Consider the following 25,910-nt stretch of genomic DNA (forward strand, 5'->3'; position numbering starts at 1 on the left):
AGGTAGTATTAGTAAAATTAAGAAGTGAGCTTTGTATATTATTCTACTTTCTTAGAACTCTTAAAATCATATGTAAAATTATAGTAGTATTTTCCATTAATTATGCTTCATTGTATTTTTCATGTTTCTATGTATGGTTGTAGCAGAAATTTATGCAGAGGTAAAATAATTTGTTTGGTAACAAAGGATATATTCAGTCAGATTCTACAATGTTGAAATTCTTCAGCATTGTTTTGAGTACTGTAAGCCATTTCCTCTTCTCTACCTGGTATTTTACTTTCCAGTTTAGATTGTGTACTAAAGTTAACCAGATGTGCTTTTTTTTTTTTTTTTTTTTTTTTTGCTTTTTGGGTCACACCCAACGATGCTCAGGGTTTACTCATGGCTCTGCACTCAGTAATTACTCCTGCTGTTGCTCGGGGGACTATATGGGATGCTGTGGATTGAACCCAGGTCAGCTGTGTGCAAAGAAAAAATGCCCTACCTGCTATATTATTGTTCCGGCCCAGCCAAATCAGCTCCTAAATCCTTCTGATTATACTTCTGTCTCTGTGGTGATAGAATGCAGATCAGAAATCATACACCATCTTGAAGTATACTAGACCATTCTGCAATTTTTTTCCTAAAATCTTTTTATAGCTTTCAAATTTGTCTTTGGATAAGATAATTAGTGTATCTTGTGTTTATTTTGCTATCACAGTAAAGCTCAATATGGTGTTTTCTGTTGTTACGCAGTTGGAAGCATGCTGCCAGAACAGTGCCCAGTTCTCTTTAACATGAGACTAAAAGGCATAAATATGTCAGTACCTTTTTAGGTCTTGTATTTGTCTAATAAACTTCAGTGAAGGATTTTGTACTGTTTGAAAATGAGTTCTGAGATTAAACTAAAAGAACATGGTAGTTATATCTTGGGGCTTTATCATCTGTATATATTATTCATGTTTTCATAGCTGCATGTAACAAATGGTTCTCTCAATGAATGGTTTGTATAATTGTTCCTTAAAATTTTAGGCTCTTGAGGCTAGAAGTTAAGTTCATGAGTTAAGGCTATGTACCCACTGTGTAGCCAGCTCTGATCCAGAACACGAAATGGTCCCTCATTGAGTATTGCTGGTATTAACCTAGAGCCCCCAAGTATCCCATCCTTTCCTCTGCCATAGAACTGGACCAGTTGGCAGAGAATCACTGGGAGGTGGCACCAAAACCTCTTGAGCACTGATTGGGAGGCCTCACTACCTTCCCAACCCTCCAAAATGTTAGGCAGTGTATGGGGATTGACCAGCAAATATAGTTGCATTGTACCTCTTTCAGTATATAAATATCTTTGCTTATTTTGATATTTAACTTATTATGTAAAGTCACTGTGATATGTCACTACATTTTTGAAAATTACTGTCATTTGTCTAAATCATTTCAGGTTTTAAGGAAGTCAGTGATCATTCAAAAGATACAGAGAGCTATGAATATGACTTGATAGGAGTGACTGTACACACCGGAACAGCAGATGGTGGACACTATTATAGTTTCATCCGTGATATAGTCAATCCACATGCTTATAAAAATAATAAATGGTGAGTTTTCAATATTTTATTTGAATTTTTTCATCTTTTGTGTTTTTAAAATACAGGTTTATCTTTGATATGTTTCTGAGTCGGTCTCTATGAAGTTTGAAAGAGGGCAAACAAATAATTTTAAGAAAATGATTTTGAAAAGATACTATGAACCAGTTGTTATTAAACTTAGTGAATCCCTAGCCTCTTAAGGATTTGAGTGATCTCAGAAAATGGTCATACACACAATTTGACACAACAGCTATCTTATATCTTCTAAATCTTAACAATTTACTTTCATCTAAGAGCTCTTTACAGAATGTTTCCTATGGATGACCACAAAAATCATATATGCCAATAGAAATTTTTTTGTTGACCAACATATTCTATTCACCTTACCTTTTCTCTCTAAAATACAGCCTTTGCATCATCATGTAAGTTGAAAGTCATTAAACCATTTTTGTTATCAGGGAGAATCTCATAAGAGACAATATGATTTTTATTATTTAAATATTAGGGATATTACTTTGAGCAAAATGTATGTTGAGTCTGGGCAGATAGCACACCTGGTAAGGCACTTGCCTTGCATATGACTTACCAGGGTTCTATTCCTGGCAATCCACATGGTTCCCTGAGCCTTACCAGGAGTGATTCCTGAGTGTTGAGCTGGGTGTGGCCCCCATACAAACAAAAAACATGAGATTCATTGATCTCTATTTTTAGTTACAGTCAAAATAGTTATGGTCAACAGTTTCTTTGTGTTTTGTTTATTTGGACTATTTGCATAATGTTTTTATCCTAAAATATGAAGTAAAATGTACATCTCAGGTTGTTCTTGTTCTTGCTATCTAAGAGCTTTGCATGTTACATTTATACAAATCTTACAGTCCTAGTTTACAAATGTATATCAGATTTTAGGGTAGTTTTGAATAGGTCATGAATTTATATTCCCAATTCTAGTAGATTAGAATTGTTAGAATCAGAACTTTGTTAGAATTCATCTCCTATTATAGTTTGATCAGTATTTTTGTAATACAACATTTTAATATTTTAAAATAAGTATGATACTGAAATAACCAGTTACTTGATCAACATTAAATGCTGTGTTTTAGGTATCTTTTTAACGATGCTGAGGTAAAGCCTTTTGATTCTGCTCAACTTGCCTCTGAATGTTTTGGTGGAGAGATGACGGTAAGTTTTATTTAGAAATTGTAGGTGATTTGTGACACTCTAAATGTTTTATGGTACCATTAAAATCCAACAGTCACTTAATTATTGTGATTAAATCTAAAATGTATTCACCTTTAATTAGAAACAAATTTTTTTTTTTTTTGCTTTTTTGGGTCACACCCGGGTATTGCAAAGGGGTTATTCCTGGCTCTGCACTCAGGAATCACTCCTGGCGGTGCTCGAGGGACCATATGGGAAGCCGGGAATCAAACCCAGGTCGGCCGCGTGCAAGGCAAACGCCCTACCCGCTGTGCTATCACTCCAGCCCCCAGAAACATATTTTTTTTTAACTGGGTGATGATTTGGGGGTCTGGAGCTTTCTCTGCAGCTTGTGGCTCTCTTCCAAGATTTATTTGTGAGTCTCTGGATCATGTTTGATAATGAGTTTATATGGTGCCAGAGGCAGTTTGTGGGTGTGACTGCTGGACTCCTGGAAGAATAGGAAGATGGACGGGAGGTCACTCATTCCCGACCTCATGACAGTCTGGAGATTTTGGTCACAAAACCTGCATACCTGGGTTTTTCAGCAGACTTACTCATGGATGACATTCTTCTGAACCTCTGGAGATTGGCTGTGAGCATGGAAGATGACAGATTTTATTATGTGCTGTGGATTGAACTCTGAATTATAAAATTGTCAAGCAGGTGCTTTTTGCCCCTTGAAACTTCCCTCAGACATTTAGATTTTTTTGTTTTTGTTTTTTGGTGGTTATTTTTTGTTTTGGAACCATACCAAGTGGTGCTCAGGGATTACTCTTGGTTCTTTTTTATTGATCACTCTTGGCAGAGCTTAGGGGACCATATGTGGGCCAGGAATTGAACCACCTGCTTTTATATCACCCCATCTCCTGAGGAAATGTTTTGAATGGTTTGGAATATAGTGTCAGTGGTAGAGTATGCATTCTTTTCACTATGAAAACCTGGGCTCATTACCCCCACCCCAATGTTTACCCCCCACTCTGCCCTGATTTTAATTTTTTTCCCAATTACTCATCAAAAAACTAATCAAGGATTTTAATGATTGAGCTCTAATTGAAAACTCTACAGTTAATGTAAAGTGTAAAATTGCTACTTAAAATGGTACTTAGTTTTATGTTTAGTGAAGTAAAATAGTTCTTTAAACATGAGCATCGAGAAACACACATAAAATTTAAGATATAACACAGGATTCTCCAGGGGTAAAGAGTTGAGAAGTGTGCATATATCCAAAATAGAGAATATGTGAGATCATTTTTTTTAATATAACTAAGTATACCCTGTTTTTAAACAGTTTTGGTTTTCTTTTTTTTAATAGACCAAGACCTATGATTCTGTGACTGATAAGTTTATGGATTTCTCCTTTGAAAAGGTAACTGTTTCTTTCATTTATGATGTCGTATTTGCTCTATTAAAAATTTTAGTTTTAGTTTAATTTTAGTTTTTATTATTAAAAAAATTTTTTTTAACCTTTCAAGACTCACAGTGCATACATGCTCTTTTATAAACGCATGGAACCAGAAGAAGAAAATGGAAAAGAATACAAATTTGATGTTTCATCAGAGTTACTAGAGGTATAAGTTATTTTATCAACTATTTAAAAATGTGTTTTTATATAAGTAATAGTGCTGTGAGATTTAGTTATAGCAATATTACAATCTGTAATCCAGAGTAAACCTAAGTGTTTTTTGTTTTGTTTTGTTTTGTTTTATTGGTTTGGGGCCACACACAGCAATGCTAAGGAGTTACTCCTATTTCTGCCCAGGAATCACTCCTGGCAGTGCTGTGGGATGCCCTGATTAAATGTGGGTTGGCCATTGTCTAAGCAAACACTATTAAAAATGTTAATGTTACTTTAATGTTCTAAGATTTATCATTAACTGTGTTTTGTTTTTATTATAAACTCAGACCAGAATACAATAGGTAAATCTCCAGAAAAACATACTTGATAAAAATTTACTATAGGGGGCTGGAGCCATAGCACAGCCGGTAGGGCGTTTGCCTTGCATGCAGCTAATCCAGGTTTGATTCCTAGCATCCCATATGGTCTCCTAAACACCGCTAGGAGCAATTCCTGAGTGCAGAGCTAGGAGTAACCCCTGTGCATTGCCAGGTGTGACCCAAAAAACCAAAAATATAAATAAATTTTACTCTGTCTAGACATTTCAGCTTTACTATCTCAGTGACTGATAGTATATTGTTGTCATCAAGTCTTAAAATGTATGGGTAGATTTTATTCTCTAAAGTGGGTTTGTTTGGTTTTTTTTGGGGGGGGGGATGAGGGTTACTTTTGATTTTGGGCCACACCCGGTGTTGCTTAGGACTTACTCCTGGCTCTATTCAGGTGGGTAATATGGGATGCCAGGGATTGAACCCTGGATCAGCTGTCTGCAAGGCAAGTGCCCTACCCATTATACTATCTCTCTGACCCCTGACCAATATTTAAAAAAAATGCCTACCCATATGTAATGATAAAATTAACCAAAAAAATTATCTTTCAAACTTTTGAATTGAATCTACTAGCAAAATGAGGTGTTTTCATTAGATTTAAAGCTAACATTATCACCTAAGTGTGTAAAAGCCTATTTCAGCTATCAGCATAAGCAATATTGTATACAAGATGTTGTTTCCCCCAAAATGAAGACAAATTTATATATCATTCTATGTGAAAATCCAGTAGTTTTTAAAAGTCGTCTCACTTGTAAAAAGTAAGATGAGGGACCAGAGAGATAGTACAGGAACCAGAGAGATAGTACAGTAGGTAGGCCACTTGCCTTATACACACCTGACCCAGGTTCAGTCCCTAGCATCCACTATGGTTCCCTGAGCACTGCCGGTATGCCCTGCCCTCCCAAAAAGTAAAATGAAATTTCAGTAGAGCCATATTGATGAATTAAAAAATATTTAGTGTCTTGAGTATTAAGACATACTCAGTATTAAAAAAATTGAGAACACAGGTATCTTGCTTTTTTAAAGTATATTTAGTATAAGTCTATTGGTATATCTATATTAGTATATTAGAAATTTATAGAAATAGAGGTTTTTTTTGTTTTTTCTTTTTGAATCATGCCCGGTTACTCCTGACTCATGCACTCAGGAATTACTCCTGGCAGTGCTCAGGGGACCATATGTGATGTTGGAAATTGAACTTGGATTGGCCGTGTGCAAGGCAAACACCCTACCCCCTGTGCTATTGCTCCAGCCCAGAAATTGTTTTGTTATGACACTTAGCTGTGCTCAGGGTTTGCTCCTAGTGCTGCACTTAGGAATCACTCCTTGCATGCTTGGGGGTTATATGGGGTACTGGGGATTGAACCTGGGTCAGCTGTGTACAAGGCAAGCATCTTACTTACTGTACTATCTCTTTGGCTCCTCAAATAAGCAGGTTAATTTTGTATTTATTTAAAAATAAGCCCGAGCTGGAGAGATAGCACAGCGGTAGGGCATTTGCCTTGCACGCGGCCGACCCGGGTTCAATTCCCAGCATCCCATATGGTCCCCTGAGCACCGCCAGGAGTAACTCCTGAGTGCAGAGCCAGGAGTAACCCTGTACAACGCCAGGTGTGACCCAAAAAGCAAATTAAAAAAAAAGCCAAGTACATGTTGCTAACATAAATAATATTTTAGGAAAAATTATCATTAGAAGCTAGCCACTGAGCCATAAGAGTGACCTCGATTTTGCAAATCTCTTTAATAAGAGAGTTAGTCTTAATAGCATCTGCATTTAGTCTGTTTTGGTCTCATCAGTTTTCATCTGGAAAATGTGCTCTCAGGAGAGAATGAGAGCTTTTTTAAAAATGGTGATAGTACCTAAGTATTAATTTTTTTGAAAGTTTTGACCTTCCAGATAATCCAGAAAGCTCACAGGAACCCCAGTCAATGACTTATTCTTTTAACAACAATACTGATGTATGTTGCGACAAAGGGAATCCTAGGACTGAGGAAATACCTCAAAGTACTGGAGTATATCCTTTGCCAGACTTGATCCTTGGCACTGAGCACCACCAGGTGTGGCACAAAACAAACAAAAAGACCAAATAAAAGTTTTCCATTGAAATATATGGTTAGCAAGAGACTTTCCCCAAAGAACATTTAGATGCATATGATAGGTTAAGTATAAAATGTAGTGTAGCTGATTGTATAATTCATTGCTGGGGTTTGTGATCAGGGAACTCTTCAGGAGATTAATATTCAATTGAAAATTAGCAGGGAGTTAATTATATGAAAAGTACTTAAGATAGGCAGCATTATGTACTTATCCTCCTCTTTAGGAGGGATAGAGCATCATGGAGGGTTTCAGGAGCTGAAAGATCTCTTTCTGAGCAGTGATGATTAATGAGGGCAAGGAAGAGCAGCCCAAAGTGAAATTGGGTTTATAGAAAATTTATATATAGGTATGTTGGAAATAGGGTACATAGGAAATTTTTGATTAATACAGAAAATTTACACTAGTATTTTAATACCCTGTTGGTTATATTATTTATCTGCTTCATGTTTTACTTTATAATAGTTTAATATAACTTACATTGGCAGTATCTAAAAGACCATCAAAAAATAAGATAATCAGTGCCAGAGAGATAGTATAATGGGAGGGTGAGAGAGACAGTATAATGGGAGGGTGTTTGCCTCACTGCTGATCTGGGTTCAATCCCTGCAGCCCCATATGGCCCCCTAAGCAAGACCAAGATCTCTTAGTGCAGAGCGAGCAGTAATTCCTAATCATCATTGGATATGGACCATAAAACAAGAACAGAACCAGAAAAGAACCACTCCTCTGCCTCACCAATGTACCGAAGCCCTTGACCCTTTTCCACCTGCAACCCCTACCATGATTGCTTCCCATCTGCCTCTTCTTTCCTCCTCAGTTTCTTTCCTTCTCGGTACTCTGTACACTGGAAATAAGGGTGATTTAAGCATCCCCTCTTTAATACATTGAATTCCCATGTTCTGTTATTCTGTATTCCACTGATACTAGATATCATTCTGTGTTCGTACTTATTCTGGCTTACTTAATTTAACAAGGTATCTTCTAGTTCCATTCAAGTTGCAGCTACTTGTATAATTTTTTTTCATTCCTTATAGTTGTATTCCTTTATATATATATATATATATATATATATACACACACTATCCCATAGTATTTTATATATTATATATACATATATATACCACATCTTAATAACTCACGCTTCTGTCTAGGTAGATTCCCTGTCTTAGCTATTGTACTAAATGCTGCAAAGAAAAATGAAGTGCATAAGTCCTTTTGAATGAATGTTTTTGTATCCTGGGGGTAGATATCCAAGAGTGGAATTGCAGGATTTTATGGGACCTCAGTTCTTAGTTTATTGAAAAATCTCCATACTGTTTTTCATAGGGGTTGAGCCAGACAACATTCCCACCAATAGTGGATGAGAGTTCTTTTCACCACATCTCTGCCAACACAATTTGATCTCAGTTTTTTAATATGTGCCATTCTCTCTCTTTTTTTTTTCTTTTTGGGTCATACCCGACAATGTACAGGGGTTATTCCTGGCTTTGCACTCAGGAAATACTCCTGGTGGTGCTCAGGGGCCCATGTGAGATGCTGGGAATTGAACCCGGATCGGCCTTGTACAAGGCAAACGCCCTACCCGCCGTCCTGTCACTCCAGCCCTAATATCTGCCACTCTCATGTGAGATTTGGACTACTCTAATAAGTAATGATGAGCATTTTTTCATGTTACTATTAGCTATCCATCTCTCATCATCTGAGAAGTTACTGTTCATTTCCTCTCCCCATTTTTATGATAGGGTTTTAGGTTTATTTTGTTGTTGTTGATCTTTGTAAGTACTTTATATTTTCTGACTATCAGTCCTATTCATCTGATGTCCTGAATGAAAATATTTTTTCTTGTTAACTATCTTTTCGTTTTAGCCTGTGTTTATTTTGCTACACAGAATAATTTAGTACCATTTGTTTGATTCTTTTGTCTTTGCCAGTGGCGGCATCAAATCGTGGCACATTCTGCCTATATTTCCTCTAGCATATTTTGTAGATTCCAGTTTAATTTCAAGATCTTTGATCCATATTGAATTGACTTTTGTATAAGATACGAGATTTGGGTCCAGTATAAGCATGTATTTCTTTAAATCCTGGTAGCTTAAAGTAGCCAAATAAATAATGATAAATTTGAACAGTTTAAGTACCTCCTTTTATATTTAGTTCTTGGGAACTTTTTTGTGATTTTTTAACCAACCAAGCCAATTGTTCAATGCTTGGGCATGAGGATGCAGTGATCAGGCCCTGTTGGATCATGTCAGGAATTATACAGATCATCCTAGAAGTGCTTGGGGGATTCCAGGGCATGACTCAGTGATCATTGGGAACCATGTGGTAGTGGGATTAGATTCATGATTGGCCACTTGTAAAAACCATGTGCTTTAATCCCTACCATCTCTCTGGTCTCATGAGCCTTGTTTTTTGGTTCTATCGGGGGGCGGGGGGAGGGGGCGTGAAGGGGTGGTTTGGGTCACTTCTAGCGTGGATGAGAGGATCATACACCATGCCAAAGGTCAACTGTGTGCAGGTCAGTGCCTTGCCCACAATACTTTCTCTCCAGGCCTGTTTCTTTTAGATCTAGATCTAGTTTTTTGGTCTAATAGTAAAATAATTGGTAAAATATAGTGAAATAAATTCTGATATCTAATGTGAACATTTTTTACTTCAGTGGATTTGGCATGATAACATGCAGTTTCTTCAAGACAAAAACATTTTTGAGCACACATATTTTGGGTAAGTGTGGTAAATTTATTAATACATATTATACTTTAAAAATCTTACTCTTTAAGAACTTAACTTACTTTTTTGAATTCTAGGTTTATGTGGCAGTTGTGTAGTTGTATTCCTAGTACTCTCCCAGATCCTAAGGCTGTGTCCTTAATGACTGCAAAGGTAATATATAAGCCCTTAGATCTGTTTTTAAAAGTGACTACTTTAAAATAATTGACTAGTGTTTTTCATTATAAATTTATCTTGTTTTACAGTTAAGCACTTCCTTTGTCCTAGAGACATTCATTCACTCAAAAGAAAAGGTATGTGTTTAATTTTGTGAATTTTGGTCTTATTTGCCACTTACCAGATATCTTTTGATCTTTATATCTTTGTCTTAGAAATATTCGTACACTGAATCATTTATTTCTTTTTATTTTTTAGCCCACAATGCTTCAGTGGATTGAACTGCTGACCAAACAATTTAATAATAGTCAAGCAGCTTGTGAGGTGAGATATCTGTTTCAACAAGATTCACATTCTTGTTATATTTTCTTTTATTGTTTGATGCTACAGAAAAATTATTTTATCTCTTTAAATCATGGGGAGTCCATGGCCAGACCAGTAGTATAGGTGGTAAGACACTTGCCTTGTAATCAACTCACCCAAGTTCATTTTCTGCAGCCCATTTTGTTTCCCTTAAGCAAACCAGGAATGATCCCTGAAAACAGCCAGAAGTAAGACCTGAGCACAGTCAGGTGTGACCCAAAAACCAAAATAATAAAGAATATAATGGAAGAATATAAATTTACTTAATAGCTAAAACAAATAATTATCAAATCCAGTAATATTTATTAAATCCATTATACTGATTAAATCATTTTTAGGATTTGGCCTTGTGTTTTCTGCTTATGTGTCAAAATGTAAAAGCACGAACATTTCAAGACTTCAACAGATCCTTGTTAAATGCTATTGAATATTACTAGAAAATACATAAAACACAACTCCCCTCCTCTTAAAAAAAACGATTCATATATGTCCAATTTTATCTTCTTCATTATTGTGCTAAAAGAAAGATTCATGACAGTCCCAAGGTGATCCTTAAGCTGAGACTTGAGAGTCAGGAGTAAACACAATTAATTACAGCTTCAGTACGTAAATACATAAATAAAAAAGCGACATCCTTAAGGATAATGTGCTGACTGTTTTAACGATCATTTTATAGTCTTAGTATCATTTATCTATTGGGGATGTCAGCCAAGCTTTGCGTTTAGGGCCCACACTCTTCAGTGCCAAGGGGTTATTCCCGACTGCTCAGGAGTGATCCCTGGTTGAGCTTGGGAGACTACGTGCAATGCTGTAATTCTAACAGGTGTTGGCCACATGAAGGACAAGTACTATACCTCTTATACCAGTGCTCTGTTCCTTATTTATAATTTTTTATAAAAAATATTTTTTAAATAGTGTTATAAAATAACTAGTAATGCAAGTGTAAATTTTTCTCATGCACAATATAGTAAGTTAGTTCATAATAAAAGGAATTAATTGAAGGTTTATATCTTACCTAAAATCATTTGATTCTGCCTTGTAACCAAAGAATTTGAATACCTTTTATTTATAAACCTCAAACACAAAGTGTAACTTTTTTTTTTTTTTTTTTTTGCTTTTTGGGTCACACCTGGCGATGCACAGGGGTTGCTCCTGGCTCTGCACTCAGGAGTTACGCCTGGCGGTGCTCAGGGACCATATGGAATGCTGGGAATCGAACCTGGGTCAGCCGCGTGCAAGGCAAATGCCCTACCCGCTGTGCTCTCTCTCCAGCCCCACAAAGTGTAACTTTAATAACCTTTATAATGTTTCAATGACATATACAATGATAGAAAAATATAATAAAATCATAATTCTGCTTCAGTAGACATTAATCTTTTTCTTTTCCTGTCTTTCTCTTTTTAATTGAATCACATGAAATAGACCATCACAAAGCTATTTATGATTGGGTTTCAGTCATACAATAGTCCAACACTCTTTCCTCTACCAGTCTACATTTCCCAGCACCAGTGTCTCTAATTTCCCTCTCAATATCTCTTCCCACCCCACTCCCCACTCCCCCTTCTATGTCTGTGACAGGCATCATTCTTCTTACTTGGTCTCTTCTTTTGTGCACTATGGTTTGCAGCTAGGTGGTGGTTTTGTGTTTTGAACGTGACTGCCAGGGCTGCCAGCGGTACAAGGAAGTGAGGGAAGATAGCTCATACTGACCCAGAGAGAACCTGGAGGTTTCAGTCACAAAATCCCTGCGTCCCCTAATTTTCAGCAGATTAGTATCTTAGTGAAGTCTATCTGAGACAGTGGAATCTGGCTGGGAGTATGGTGGCAATTTTGGATTGTTGGAGCAAGCGGCTGCTGGGAGCTCTGCCTGGGCAGGCACTAGGCTAACCTGCATTTCTCCAATGTACCCCATTTATATAGCTTTGCCCGGGTACAAGATTAATTGCAGCTTCTGATCTCTTTGGAGATTGATTTTTCGGTCACTGAAGCAAGACCAATGGAAGAGCTTACATGGTGGCACTGGAGTTGGTTTGTAAGGGTGACTGCTGGTGCTTTCAAGAGTATAGGGAAGTGGAAGTAGTCTCTCCAAATTCTGAAAAAGCCTGAAGATAACAGTCACAAACTCCATATACCCAAATTTTCAGCAGGTCAGTATCTCAGTGAGGTCCATCCCAGGACAGTGGAGCGTGGCCAGGGCCATGGCAGCAGTTTTGAATTGTGGGAGCCAGCAGCCACAGAAGAGCTCTGTTTCGATAGGCACCAGGCTCACTCATCCCTCTCTGATGTACCTCGTTTGTACCACCTTGCACGGGTCCAATATTAATTGCAGCTTCTGATCTCTTTTGAGATTTATTTATGGGACTCTGAAGTATTGCCAGTAAATGAACTTATATGGCTGAGTTGGAGATGGTTTGTGGGCGTGGCTTCCACCTGCCTAATATTTGGCAGTTTAATTTCTCAGAAAACTTGGTTCTGAGTTGTTGGAGTCTGGCCAGAGGCAGAGCAGTGATTTTGTGGTGTCAATCCAAGAGCACCATAAGGCTGCTGAATCTTTTGATCCACTGGTTCAGGTTGACCTGAGGGCAGCACCATGCCCCCTAGGACCCAGTAGTGTTCAGGCAGGGACCAGAGCCAGGTCCAGGGCTGCTAAAGTACACAGCTTAGACTCTCTGGGCGGACTGCATCAATCCAGAGAACCTGACATGAGGGAACTCATCCCCATCTTTGCTCTCCAGTTGGTGCTTAAGGATGTTTTCCTCCATAATATGCTGTGAGTGACCCTGCCAGCAGCAAATCGCCATGGTCCCGTGGTGGAGACCTGGAGTGCCTTCTCGGCTCTGGGACTTCAACACTGCACTCTGCAGTGGTGCGAAGTCGGACCTCAGGAGCCCTGTTCAGACCCATTAAGACTCTGCTGGCACCCACACCACCCATGGCTGGTGCTTGCACCTCCATCCTCACACTTCCACTCTGGGCCAGCACTCCACGGAACCAACCAGTTTCATTTAATGGTGCTCTCCCTGAGCCTGAATATCCAAGGGACATCAGTGTTCCTCATGCAGAAATTTTGTGGCCCCATCGGCTGTTAAGAGCGCTGCTTGCTGACGTCCCTCAGGTGCTTGCTGCTGAACTACTATCATCTTGCCTCCCTCTCAGCATCTTTGTTTTATTCTGTTTCTAGTCTCCACGTTTTTAAATGAAATCTCTTTAAAGCAACCTAGAGTCTATATCTGTCTCTCTATATATTTATATCAAAAGATAACATTTCTAATTACAGTTGTGGTGGGGGCTGGAGAGATAGTACAATTGCCTTATACACAGCCATCCCATCTTCATTCTGGCACCCCATATGGTCCTTCAAGTCACCAGGAGTGATCTCTGATCTCAGAACTAGGAGTAAGCCCTGAACAGCATCAGGTGTGGCCCATCCCCCAGTTTTATTAGCCCCAAAACTGATTATAATTTTTAAGAAATGAACCGAGTAAAATTAAAAGTGATCTCCCTCCTCCACCCTATCCGCACTCCTTTTCCCCTTCCTCCCTTTTACCTCTGCTCTCTCTTTTTCATTTAGTGTTACTTTTAACTTTTTCTGTAAAATCTTTTCAAATGCTGACTCGAACAATTTTCTTCCTCCTAATTCATTTGTTTCGTTGTTCCCTTCCCTTTGTTTTTGTTCTTTTTTGTGGGGGCAGGGAAGGTGGTTGGGCCACATCTAGTTATGCTCAGGAGCTTACTCCCAGCTGTAAACTCACCAAACGATCTTGGCAGGGTTTGGGAGACTATATGGGGTGTGGTGCCAGGGATTGAACCCTGATCTATCACTTACAAAGCAAGCACGTAACTCACTATACTGTCTATCCAGACCGCTTTAATTATTTTTCTAAGTTGTTTGATAGAACCAGAAAAGTTGATTAGAGCATTGTAATTTTGGTTTAGGGTTGTTTTGTTTTTCAAATAAAGTTTCCATTTCAGTTTTTTCTCTTGTTTTTTAACCATTGGAACTCTTAAAGGGGTTCACATTCTCTAGATGTTATTAATTGTATACGTGCAAGTCTACTGTTCAGTAGAGGAGTTAGAGATAGTACAGCAGGTTAGGCACTTGCCTTGTACACAGCCAACCCAGGTTTGATCCCAGGATATGTGATCCCTGTCTCCACAGTCCTACCCCCTTGTTTCACTGGGAGTGACCTCTGTGCACATTAGCAAAAACAACACAAAAAACAAATTAGCACAACACCAAAAACAACAGCAACACAAAAGGATGTTTTCTGTTGTTGCTGAGAAAGCATGGTTTTTTATATTTTGCAAGCTGATATCCAGCTTATAGTCTCAAGCATGTGAGACATGTGCTCTACCACAGAGCCACATCTCTGACCCAGTATAATATGTTTTTATATGGAAAGGAAACAAGTCATTTATTTCAGATCACATATTAATATGGAGCGATAGCACAGCGGCAGGGCGTTTGCCTTGCACACAGCCAACATGGCCGACCCGAGTTCGATTGCTCCGCCCCTCTCGGAGAGCCCGGCAAGCTACCAAGAGTATCTCGCCTGCCTGGCAGAGCCTGGCAAGCTACCCGTGACATATTCAATATGCCAAACACAGTAACAACAAAGTCTTCAATGGAGACGTTACTGGGCCCGCTCAAGCAAATCGATGATCAACGGGAGGGCCTCTGATTTCTCTGATATTAATAGAAAAAAAATATTTTACTTTCTTATGAGCACTTGAAGTAAAATGGCATTCCATTTATCTGTGATAAAAAACTATAGATTGCTGTCCTTTATGTTTGTGTACTATGATATAAATGACATACATGGAATTTCGATTTGCACAATTGCATTGTGTGTTTTTGTTTTTAAATTCTGGGGCCACATGAGACAACCTTCAGGATCATGCAGTGCTAGGAATTGAACCCTGGAATCTTAGATGCAAAGCATGTGTACACACAACACGCACCACACCCTCTTTGAGACATTTTTCCAGCCTTTATCCATGGAATTCCACATGAAGATGGCCCTAATTCTAACTAAACATTTTAGATTTGAGCCTTGGTAACGGAAGAAACAGTGTTGGTAGAAACTAAAAATAATTGAAACAATGACTGCAAGTAATTCCTGTGGTTTTTTTTTTAAATCTCATTTCACAAATACTGCCTGATATTAATTTGACTTTTTTCCCCCCTCAGTGGTTTTTAGACCGCATGGCTGATGATGACTGGTGGCCAATGCAGATATTAATTAAGTGTCCCAATCAAATTGTGAGGCAGGTAAGAAAAAAAAATGGTGTAAATTTTATTGTTAATGTTATTTAACCCAGCACTAAATACAGTTTCTAAAGAGTAACCACTTGGGCTGGAGAAGTAATACAGTGGGTATGGTGCTTCCCTTGCATGCAGTTGACCCGGGTTCTATTCCTGGCACTGCATATATTCCCCCAAGCACTGTTATGAATGATCCTTGAGCTTAGAGCCATGATTAAACCCCTATGCACAGCTAGGTGTGCAAATCCCCCCCAAATTAACCTCTTGCCATAAATGTAATTTTGCTATTTTTCTCCAGCCTTACATAACCATTCTGGTCAGTGATTAAAATCCTGTACATTTTCTAGGTACTAGAAAATAATTACAATACCTTGCTCTCAGATCCTACTCTAACTACTTTATAAGTTGCACTGATACATTTTTATATCTTTAGGTATCTTAGCAGTAGTTTAGGATACTAAATTGTCATATGAATCCATTTGTTTTCCTTGAATTGTTCCCCCCAGAAAGTGTGCAAGAAAAATTAAATTTAAATACTTAATCTGAAATATGCCAGTTTTCCATAATTAGTGAATTTGTGGGGATGCCTATGCTTTTCAGTTCTTTTTAATCTGTGAATAACTGTAAACATAAATTTTCGTGGACAAAATTTTTGTCCCAAATCGTTTCTTAAACATATCTCGAAGTGAATTGCAGGACCATATACTGTATTTAATAAGTTTAGGAATACCAAATTATCTATAAAAGTTTCTTTGTCAGTTTACATTCCTACCAGCAGTATATATTTTTTTCTCTAAATAGCTCAATATTTTTTCTGTCAGACTAACCTTTTCTTAGTTGAGACTACAGGAAAATTTCAGAATGTCAAAAGAAAACAAAACACAGATGACAGGATTTTGAACGCATTTAATTTTTCAGAGTCTTTGGTAACCTGATGCAATTAGCTTTCTATCAAATCTTTTATAGATGTTTCAGCGTTTGTGTATCCATGTAATTCAGAGACTCAGACCTGTCCATGCCCATCTCTATTTACAACCAGGAATAGAAGATGGGTAAGAAGTGCCTCTCAAACATTTAAGTTTTTGTTTTTGATTTTGAGCCACACCCGACGGTACTCAGGACTTACACCTGGCTCTGCAAACAGGGATCACTACAGGCGGTCTCAGGAGACCATATGGAATGCATGGGATCAAACCCAGGTCGGCCACATGCAAGACAAACACCCTACCTAATGTACTATTGTACTGACCCCTGAAGTTTTTCTTTAGAGATATGCTCACAGTGTATCGTGAAATGTCTAATTGAGACTTAAATATGTATGCAACTGACTCTAGTTTAATCTCTGACACTATATGGTTTCCCAAGCACCACTAGGTGTGATCCCCAAAACCCTCAATAAGTAACATAATCTTTAATAAAACAAGAAGGAAAAGATAGGAAAGCTTCCGCTTTTATTTCCCTGTGTTTTTATTTCCCATATTTTCTCAAGGATCAGGAGATTGTGCTTCTATGACATAGGTGATCATTACAGCAGTCATTGCATTTGATTTAGACAGTGTCAGGGATCAAACTCAGACATGTCGAGTGCTTTACCACTGAGCCACATCTGATGGACGCAAAAACTTTATTTGTAATTTAATGTATCTTCATATTCTCCGTACAGATAATTGTATGACAATCTTTGTGCTTTGATTAATGTAACCAAGCCCAATAATTAAAATAATAGCTACCTAAATTCTTGTAATAGAGCATTTACAAAAATGTTTTTGAAAACGTTTGGTCCTGCTGAGAGATCATGCAGTAGTTAGGATGTATACTAACCCCACTTCAATAACCATCAGCCCCCTAAACATTGCCAGAGTTGGCCCTAATGGCTCCCAGCACTACTAGGTTGGCCAGGTGACCCTGACTCTGTAGGACACAAGGAGCTGTTTGTACTCAGACCATTATGCTGAACCAGTAGCCCAGTGGCAAAGTGGGGCCCCCACACTTCCTGAACACACTTATGAGCCCTTCCCTAAAATGAAAACATTTGCTCTCTCAGAATATCTATCCCTAAAGTTCATAGTTTCTGTAAATTTATGTTAAATTAGGGGACTGGAGAGATCAGGTAAGGTACTTGCTTGCCTTACACGCATCTGACCTGGATTTGATCCACATATGGTCCCCTAGCATGCCAGAAGTGATCTCTGAGCTCATAGCCAGTAGTAAGCTTTGAGGACTGCCAGGTGTGGCACCCAACTCTGCCACCACATAAAACAGATGTTTGATATTTTCAGGTCAGATGACATGGATGCTTCAGTAGAAGATATTGGCGGTCGTTCATGTGTCACTCGATTTGTGAGAACTCTGTTATTAATTATGGAACATGGTGTAAAACCTCACAGTAAACATCTTACGGAGTATTTTGCCTTTCTTTATGAATTTGCCAAAATGGGTGAAGAAGAGGTGAGAATATACCTTATTTTTGCTGGGACTATGTGCCTATTTTAAGTGTTTGAAACTTGTTTTATTGTGTATTTTAAAAATAAAAATATTTTTATTTTCAGAGTCAGTTTTTGCTTTCATTGCAAGCCATATCTACAATGGTCCATTTTTATATGGGAACAAAAGGACCTGAAAATGTAAGTACAGTTATGTTTTAGGGATTTAAAGATCAAATTTGTATTATGAAAAATCATTAGAAATTTGGATCATTTATAATAGCCTTTCCCTGTTTTAGATAATTTTAAGGGTTTGAGTTTGGTTGATATTTCTCACGTCTATAGCAAGAGAAGGAGCAATCAAATGAAGGTCCAGAATATTAAAAAATTGAAGCAAAATAGCTACCACATGCTCTGGTATTAATAGTGTTTTGGTGAACATTTTTTGGGGGGGAGGCGGGCTCTTGTCAACATATTGTTGGGGGATGCGTTTCCTAATTACAGGGGCCCCTCCTGGAAGTCTCAACCCTCAGAAAGGTCATTTATTGTCAGGGTTCCAAGGATGTGCTTCTGCTCAGACCCTGCGGAGTTAAGGTTTCCCCAGATTATCCCCGCTTTGCTTAGGGGTCTCCAGGCCCTCACTCAGTGATACTTGGGGAACCATGTGATTCCAGGGATCCAAGTGGAAATTTTTAAGAAATTATTATTAGTGCAAGGGAGGTAATGCAGCAGGTGGAGTTCTGGTCTTATTGACTTGGGTTCAATCCCTGCACTACTTATGGTTCCCCAAACTCTGCCAGCAATTTGCCTTGAGCTTTACTGCTGTGGGCCAAATATACATGAGTCTATAATTTATCTCATTAGATAAGGCTAATAGTCACAGTATTAAGAATCATTGTTCTTTATAATCCTATCTATTAAGCCTGTTAACATTAAAGTTATACCTTATTAGTGATCTTTGTTTGGTTTTATTTTGCTTTTGTACCACACAAGTGTGTTCTGAAAGCTCCAGGTCCCCACCAGCAGTTTTTAGCCAACCACATAAGCTGTTTAATACAAGGCCTGAGTATGCAATGCTTCTCGGGCCCTCTGTTGTCAGGGATTACTGAGCTGCTGTTGGAGGTACTTAGGGGACCATGTGGTGCTATCTCCTGGCCCCTTTGAGTTTTTGTTTGTCATTATAACATGTTACTGCCAGTGTCTTTTCTAGATAATATGAGTCAAGTTACTTGCTCTTTTGATAATGTTAAATCTAATGTATTAAACATATATCATCTTCTAGCCTCAAGTTGAAGTATTGTCAGAGGAAGAAGGGGAAGAAGAGGAAGAAGAAGAAGATATCCTCTCTTTGGCAGAGGAAAAGTACAGGCCAGCTGCCCTTGAAAAGATGATAGCTTTAGTTGCTCTTTTGGTTGAACAGTCTCGCTCAGAAAGGTGAAATGTTTCAACATTCAAAATGCTTTCAGCATGTTCGATTTTTCTTCCTTTTACATAATTGTTTTCCACTATTGACTCTATAGTTGTTGCATAATACTTTTTAAAAATAATACCACTATACATCATTTCTTGTGGCATAAATATTACAATGTTTTGTACCAAACTCTTTCTTTGCTTTTGAGTCATGTTAGAAATATACACTGAAGAAATATACATTGAATATGCAGTAAACTATCTAGAAAATTATATGTGCATTCATCCTTTAACTTAGCCACCCTATTTCCGGCTGTCTTCAAAATATAGAAATATGTATGTACAATGCTGTCATTTCATAACTCAAAAGACTAAAATGTCTACCAAAAAAGAACAGTTGGGTATCTATGCAATAGCTTGGAAAGGAAATAATGAAATTAGTTGTGTGAGAGATCTTTAGATTAAATACTACTCAGTGAAAATAGCAAAGTGGAGAAACTGTACATAGTATGCTACTTCATAAGAGAGGAGAATATGGAGGAGGGAGAGAGAGGAGAGAGAGAGAGAGAGATATGCTACTTCATAAGAGGAGAATATGGGGGGAGGGAGAGAGGAGGGAGAGAGAGAGAGATATGCTACTTCATAAGAGGAGAATATGGGGGAGGGAGAGAGAGGAGGGGGAGAGAGAGAGAGAGAGAGAGAGAGAGAGAGAGAGAGAGAATGAATGTATCTTAATTATTCACTGATCTGTCCTAGTTACTAAAATTTATTTGTATTTCCCAGCTTGGTACTTGCAGGGCCTTTACAGTCATTTGTGGACTGCAGAATATATATGAGCAGATTGGCAAAAATTCGAGTTGTCTTAACACTTTCCTTGTTGAAGTCAAACATGGTGACTTTTTGCCTTCTTGTTTCAGTTCTCAGTGTTGTCAACTGATGTCCTTTTCACAGTATATGCCACTTTTCCCACATTATGCTTTTTATTGATTTGGCTGTTTAAATTTACCCCCGAGTGTGGTGCCTAGTGTCTATTGTTCCTAAGCTCAAGGCTATAATGTGCCTTACAAAGAGAAATACATGTGGTAAATAAACTTTATTCAGGTATCAGTTATAGTTCTGTTTACTATGAGTTCAATGCTAACAAATCAGTAATATATATTGAATAAGCTTATCTTTAAGCAGAAATGCATAAAGCCAGGTAACATATTGATTGATTGGTAGATGTGTCGAGATACTCACAGGAACTTAACCCTTTATCTCCTCTATGAGCAACAATTCAGTCTTCAATTATTTGGTATTTGGAGCATTTTAAAGAAAAACTTTACTGCAAATAAAAAAATTTTTTTTAAATGGAGACTAAAAGTTTCCTGTGCCTGGGGAAAGAAAAAAAAACGTTGGAGGGGGCAGGAATGATAACTAAACTACCTTGAATATATATGCTTTGTAGAGTAAACTTTGGAATTATGTAAATGTTTTATATAATCGTAAATTAATAAATGCTGTCCCTAAAAATAACAAGCAGAATGAAATGAGTGAACCTAATCATATATTGACCTGATGGTATAGCCAGTGGAGAGTAATTAATTTAAGAGATTAAAACACAGTGGTATAAATTTCTAGTGGAATATAAATGAAGGACAAAAAGAATTGTAAAAACTAAATTGTTTCAGTGTAACTATAGTTAGTGGTATAATTGGAACTTTTCTGAAACTATACGAAGAATAAAGCGATATGTGATTGTTATTGTTATTAGTAACCAAGATTTTCAGCCAAAAAATTGTAAACTTTTTATATTCTTTGAATTTAAGTTTGAATGTAAAAACATCATAACTTATGGTGTGTTTTGTTAAACAGTGTATTACATACCTCCGTTTTCAGATCGTGCCTAGAAAACATGTCCATAGTAGATGAATGCCTCTGGCATCTAGATTGTAGTTTCTAGATATTTTCCACTGAAAATCATTAGGATTCCTTGAGAAAATGACCAAGTCCAGATTTTGGGCAAGAAACAATAGAAGCTGGAATATCTTGTCATTTGGAAAGCAAGTTAGAGGCTATCAAAGACTACTGAGCTTTTGTTCAAAGAACTCAAGAACCACCCAAGGCAGTTTCTACTCATCATAAATTGGACTATTTGAGCATCAGTAATATGTAATGTGAACTGTACCATAGACATTTTAATTCATGAGTTCATAATGATACTAAACACAAAAAGCTTATTGCCAACCTTTGGAGTATATTAGGAAACGGAAAATGATTTTGGCAACTTGTCAATAAAGGAAATATATCAATCAGTTTTATTACCTACAGTAATTATGTTTCATGCAACTGAATAGCAAATGGGAGCAAGCTTTTCTTCATACTTTAACTAATAAATGAGCGAGGGATGGTGGAATGAAAATAGCAGTAATATGCTCCTCAAGTGAAATAGTGGATCTAGGAAATGATCATCACTGACTGAAGATATTACAGAAAGACAGCTTTTCGTTATATGTCTCCTGATAAAAATTTACACCACCGCCTATTAAAAAGTCAAACCTGTATTTGATCAAATCTCTAGATATAACAGCTAGATTACAGGAAATATGGGGATGGAAGAACATATTAAAATGTCACCACGAGGATACAGTCAGCAAAATGGAAATATGGAAAATTCTAAAAGGATAAGCTACCTGCTTTCTTCTACAGATAATTGACAAGCTAAAATCAAAATGGAGGGAAAAACAGTAGCCTAAAAGATTTCAACCAGTTGCAACAAAGGACTTTTTATGAATTCGGTTCTAACACATTACTTACATATATTTTTAGAACTTAGAGGAAATGTGTACACTGACTATTGTATATGAAAGTAAAGGATTATTTTAGTTGTGAATAATGGTGTGTTTGTTTTTGAAATTTATTGATATGTGAATTTAATGATAAAGTATCTAGAATTGCTTTAGAATAACACATACTGAGTGAATAAGGTACAAAATGAAGTAAGACCATGAGTTGATAAATATGAAGCTGAATAGTAGGATATTTCATTATTTTTATATGTACTTAAATTTTATGTGACATGTTAAAGAAACAAGCAATACTTTGAAACTAGGAAGTGAACTAGTATTTCTTTGAAAGGTCATTTGGTTTTTGAAGACTCATCAAAAAGAACTCTAGGGCCAGGGAAATAGTTCAGAAACAATGTAGCACATGCAAAGTCCTGAATTTAATCCCAGTGCTGGGCCTCAACACCAAACAGTTAGGCTCACACCACTGGGCTACGTATCATCAAAGATGGGTCTCAGGCCTCCAGTCATTGCTAGGAGGTCACCCCCTAATAGCCCTCAAGATTAGACCTATACCAATGATATGACAGATTTCTAAGTTAATTAAATGTAAGTAGATTTGTGCTTCTATATACCAATCCTGGGTTCTTGAGAAATTGTTTGCAAGATATCTGATAAGCAAGTCTAGCTACCAGAAAGCTAAAAAATAATTATATTGATAATTTTGGTACAGTTGTAATTAAATCACAATTTCAGTGTGAGTCATGATTTGTATAGGTATAAAGTAGTACAGAGGGAAGAAAAACTTATTTTCACTAATGTTTTCTTTTAGGCATTTGACATTATCACAGACTGACATGGCAGCATTAACAGGAGGAAAGGTACTATCTTCTCTACATTAGATAATTTTATTATGCAAATATAACAACGTTTCTTAAATTTAAAACTTTGTTTTTAACAGGGATTTCCCTTCTTGTTTCAACATATTCGTGATGGCATCAATATAAGACAAACGTGTAATCTGATTTTCAGCCTATGTCGATACAATAATCGACTTGCAGAACACGTAAGTACCGGAAAAAACTTAAAAGCTTTTTTTAAAGTTTAAATATATATATATATATATATATAAAATATGTGTGTGTGTATGTATACTTAAGTTCTCTTACTTCTATTTTAGATCGTATCTATGCTTTTCACCTCAATTGCAAAGTTAACTCCAGAGGTATGTATGCTTTTGTTAATCATGTTTGTAAGACTTCTGTCTACCGTGGCAGTATTTCTGATTAATCCTTTTCTAATTGTTCTTGAGGAAAATTTTTATTTAAATTTCTCTCAGAACAGGATATTTTGTCTTACATACATAATTTGAATAGACGGTATTACCTTCATATGTCTAATTATCAAAAATTAAATTTTCTGTGCTGGAGTGATAACATAGCAGGTAGGGCTTTTGCCTTGCATGCGGCCGACCCGGGTTTGATTCCCAAAATCCCATATGGTCCCCTGAGTACCGCCAGTAGTAATTCCTGAGTGCAGAGCCAGGAGTAAACTCTGTGCATCACTGGGTATGACCCAAAAAACAAACAAAAAATTAAATTTTTAGTTAAATATAAACAAATTTAGATACATTTAATATGGTAGAATGTCATCTTTTATAAATATAAATTTTGAATCTGACTCATAATTGTGTGCAAGTATGAAGTTTTAACAATTTTGCATAAGTTAAGAAATACATGGAGAGCCATAGAGACTTACAACAGCTCTTGCCTTGCCAACAGCAGACTCCAGTTTGATCCCTAGCACCCTGTAGTGTTCCCCAAGCCCTGTCAGGAGTGATTCCTGAAGGCAGAGCTGGAAGTAAGCCCTGAACACAGCTGGGTATGTCCCCAAAACAAAAACCAAAACAAATAAGAAATATGTGGAAAATAAAGTACTGCACAAAAGTGTTTTTTAAATGGAAATATTATAGTACTTGGCAAATATAAATACACATTTTTATAAGATAGATATGTAATCTGATTTTCAGCCTATGTCGATACAAATACACATTTTATTTCAGAGATCCAAAGTTGCTACAGGGAACTTTTCATCTTAATTTCTTTCTAACTGAGGATGTCTCTTTAACAGGAATTATGTACCCAAAATTTACATAAAAAAATATCTTTTATCTGTGGTTTCTGTGTGTTCCACTTTATGATTTCTATTGATAAAATGCTTTATGGTAGTTGAAGTTTACATGCAGAAATACTTACGTTTCTAAAACAGCAGATTTAAATGTGATATATAGAAGTATTTGTGTTTTCTATTAGAAGAGATGATTCTTGATCTAAATATATATGCATGTATGTATCTTACAGGCAGCCAATCCTTTCTTTAAATTGTTGACTATGCTTATGGAGTTTGCTGGTGGACCTCCAGGAATGCCTCCCTTTGCATCGTACATTCTGCAGAGAATATGGGAGGTAGGTTTTGTAGCATATGTGTCCGCAATTAGATTCTTGTGTGAGGATTTAGATTTTATATTATAGTCAATACCATTTTAAGTATCAATTTCTTACTTGAGTGCTTCTGAATGGTTTTAGCAAGTGTAAGAGGGGAAGAGATAATTCGTCTGAAAGTTTGTGGGAGAAAAATTTTTCATGAGTCAGTTCCCCAGATGTTTGAAGGCTATCTCATTTTCCGACCGTCATAAAAGATTACATAGGGTCAGGTATATGACTAAAATGGTAGAGCACGTACCTTGAATGTGTGCAACACTAGATTGATCCTCTGCACAGCATTCCCCCTCTCTCTCCCCAGGCACATATCCAGCACTGTCATTGGGAATAAACACACCCTCTTCAGACAACAAATTACATGAAACAGCCAAAGCCCTAGAAATATAAACTAGAAGCACCAATTACTTATCTTGCAGAGTTACTGCTAGGTAAAGGTAAAGGTAAAGGCCCTCCCGTTGATCGTCGATTTGCTCGAGCGGGCCCAGTAACGTCTCCATTGGAGACTTTGTTGTTACTGTGTCTGGCATATCCAATACTCTCGGTAGCTTGCCGGGCTCTCCGAGAGGGGCGGAGGAATCGAACTCGGGTCGGCCATGTTGGCCCCTTGTAAGGCGAACGCCCTACCCGCTGTGCTATCGCTCTGGCCTGATGTCACAATTTTCCTTAGTGTTTGAAAAGCCACATCTGATCAGGGATCAGGTAGAATATTTTGGTCAGACAGTTTTAGCAGGCTTTGTGGACCATATGGTCTCTTCTGACTACTCATCTTCTGATTAGTATATGACAGTAAGTATATAAAATATGTACATTGCATGGCTATCTGTTAATAATCAATTGACAAAAGGGGGTCCCCAGGGATGTGTCTTAGTGGCAGAGAGCACTACTTTTGTTCATCTGAGGGCCTGACTTCAATTGTGGGCACTTTGTCAAATGTGTACCACTCCACATTGCAAAAGCTCATAAAAATAGGCAAGCCATAGAATTTGGCCATAGTTTTCCAAGATTCTTACGATTACCTTTTCTATGAATAAAAACTCTACAGTAATGCAGTGAAGATAGTAATAGATAGATAAGTCATCTACTAAGAACAGATAGGGCATTCAGAAAGAAAAGTAAAGATGAAGAACTTTAGAGAATTATAAATACTTTTTGGGCTGAATGTCCCAACTTGTATATGTCCCTGTGCAATGCCAGGTGTACTCCCTGGAGTGTACCCCAAGCACTACAGATACTATGGGGCTGGAGAGATAGCACGGCGGGTATGGCGTTTGCCTTGCACGTGGCCAACCACGGTTCAATTCCCAGCGTCCCATATGGTCCCCTGAGCACTGCCAGGAGTGACTCCTGAGTGCAGAACCAGGAGTAATCCCTGTGCATCGCTGTGGGGGGGGGGGGGGGGGAACGAGACTTGGGGCTGGAGTAATAGCACAGCGAGTAGGGCGTTTGCCTTGCACGCGGCCGCCTCGGGTCCAATTCCCAGCATCCCATATGG

General features: G+C 37.6%; 1 protein-coding gene across 4 annotated transcripts in view; it reads left to right on the top strand.

Moving 5' to 3' along the window:
* Positions 1 to 25,910, top strand: part of USP34 (ubiquitin specific peptidase 34) — a 258,244-nt gene that overhangs the window by 191,267 nt on the left and 41,067 nt on the right. For all 4 annotated transcript variants that reach the window (XM_056126930.1, XM_056126939.1, XM_056126955.1 and 1 more), the window contains 17 exons: positions 1,418 to 1,571; positions 2,663 to 2,741; positions 4,075 to 4,128; positions 4,235 to 4,330; positions 9,464 to 9,528; positions 9,612 to 9,687; positions 9,780 to 9,827; positions 9,949 to 10,014; positions 15,245 to 15,325; positions 16,286 to 16,371; positions 17,599 to 17,767; positions 17,869 to 17,943; positions 19,025 to 19,176; positions 22,750 to 22,798; positions 22,879 to 22,983; positions 23,098 to 23,142; positions 24,278 to 24,382. In XM_056126930.1, the coding sequence (XP_055982905.1) occupies positions 1,418 to 1,571; positions 2,663 to 2,741; positions 4,075 to 4,128; positions 4,235 to 4,330; positions 9,464 to 9,528; positions 9,612 to 9,687; positions 9,780 to 9,827; positions 9,949 to 10,014; positions 15,245 to 15,325; positions 16,286 to 16,371; positions 17,599 to 17,767; positions 17,869 to 17,943; positions 19,025 to 19,176; positions 22,750 to 22,798; positions 22,879 to 22,983; positions 23,098 to 23,142; positions 24,278 to 24,382 (1,505 nt within the window). The remainder of the gene's footprint in view (positions 1 to 1,417; positions 1,572 to 2,662; positions 2,742 to 4,074; positions 4,129 to 4,234; positions 4,331 to 9,463; positions 9,529 to 9,611; positions 9,688 to 9,779; positions 9,828 to 9,948; positions 10,015 to 15,244; positions 15,326 to 16,285; positions 16,372 to 17,598; positions 17,768 to 17,868; positions 17,944 to 19,024; positions 19,177 to 22,749; positions 22,799 to 22,878; positions 22,984 to 23,097; positions 23,143 to 24,277; positions 24,383 to 25,910) is intronic.

The sequence above is a fragment of the Sorex fumeus genome, unplaced genomic scaffold (assembly GCF_029834395.1).
Source record: "Sorex fumeus unplaced genomic scaffold, SorFum_2.1 ptg000006l, whole genome shotgun sequence".
Taxonomy (NCBI): Eukaryota; Metazoa; Chordata; class Mammalia; order Eulipotyphla; family Soricidae; genus Sorex; species Sorex fumeus.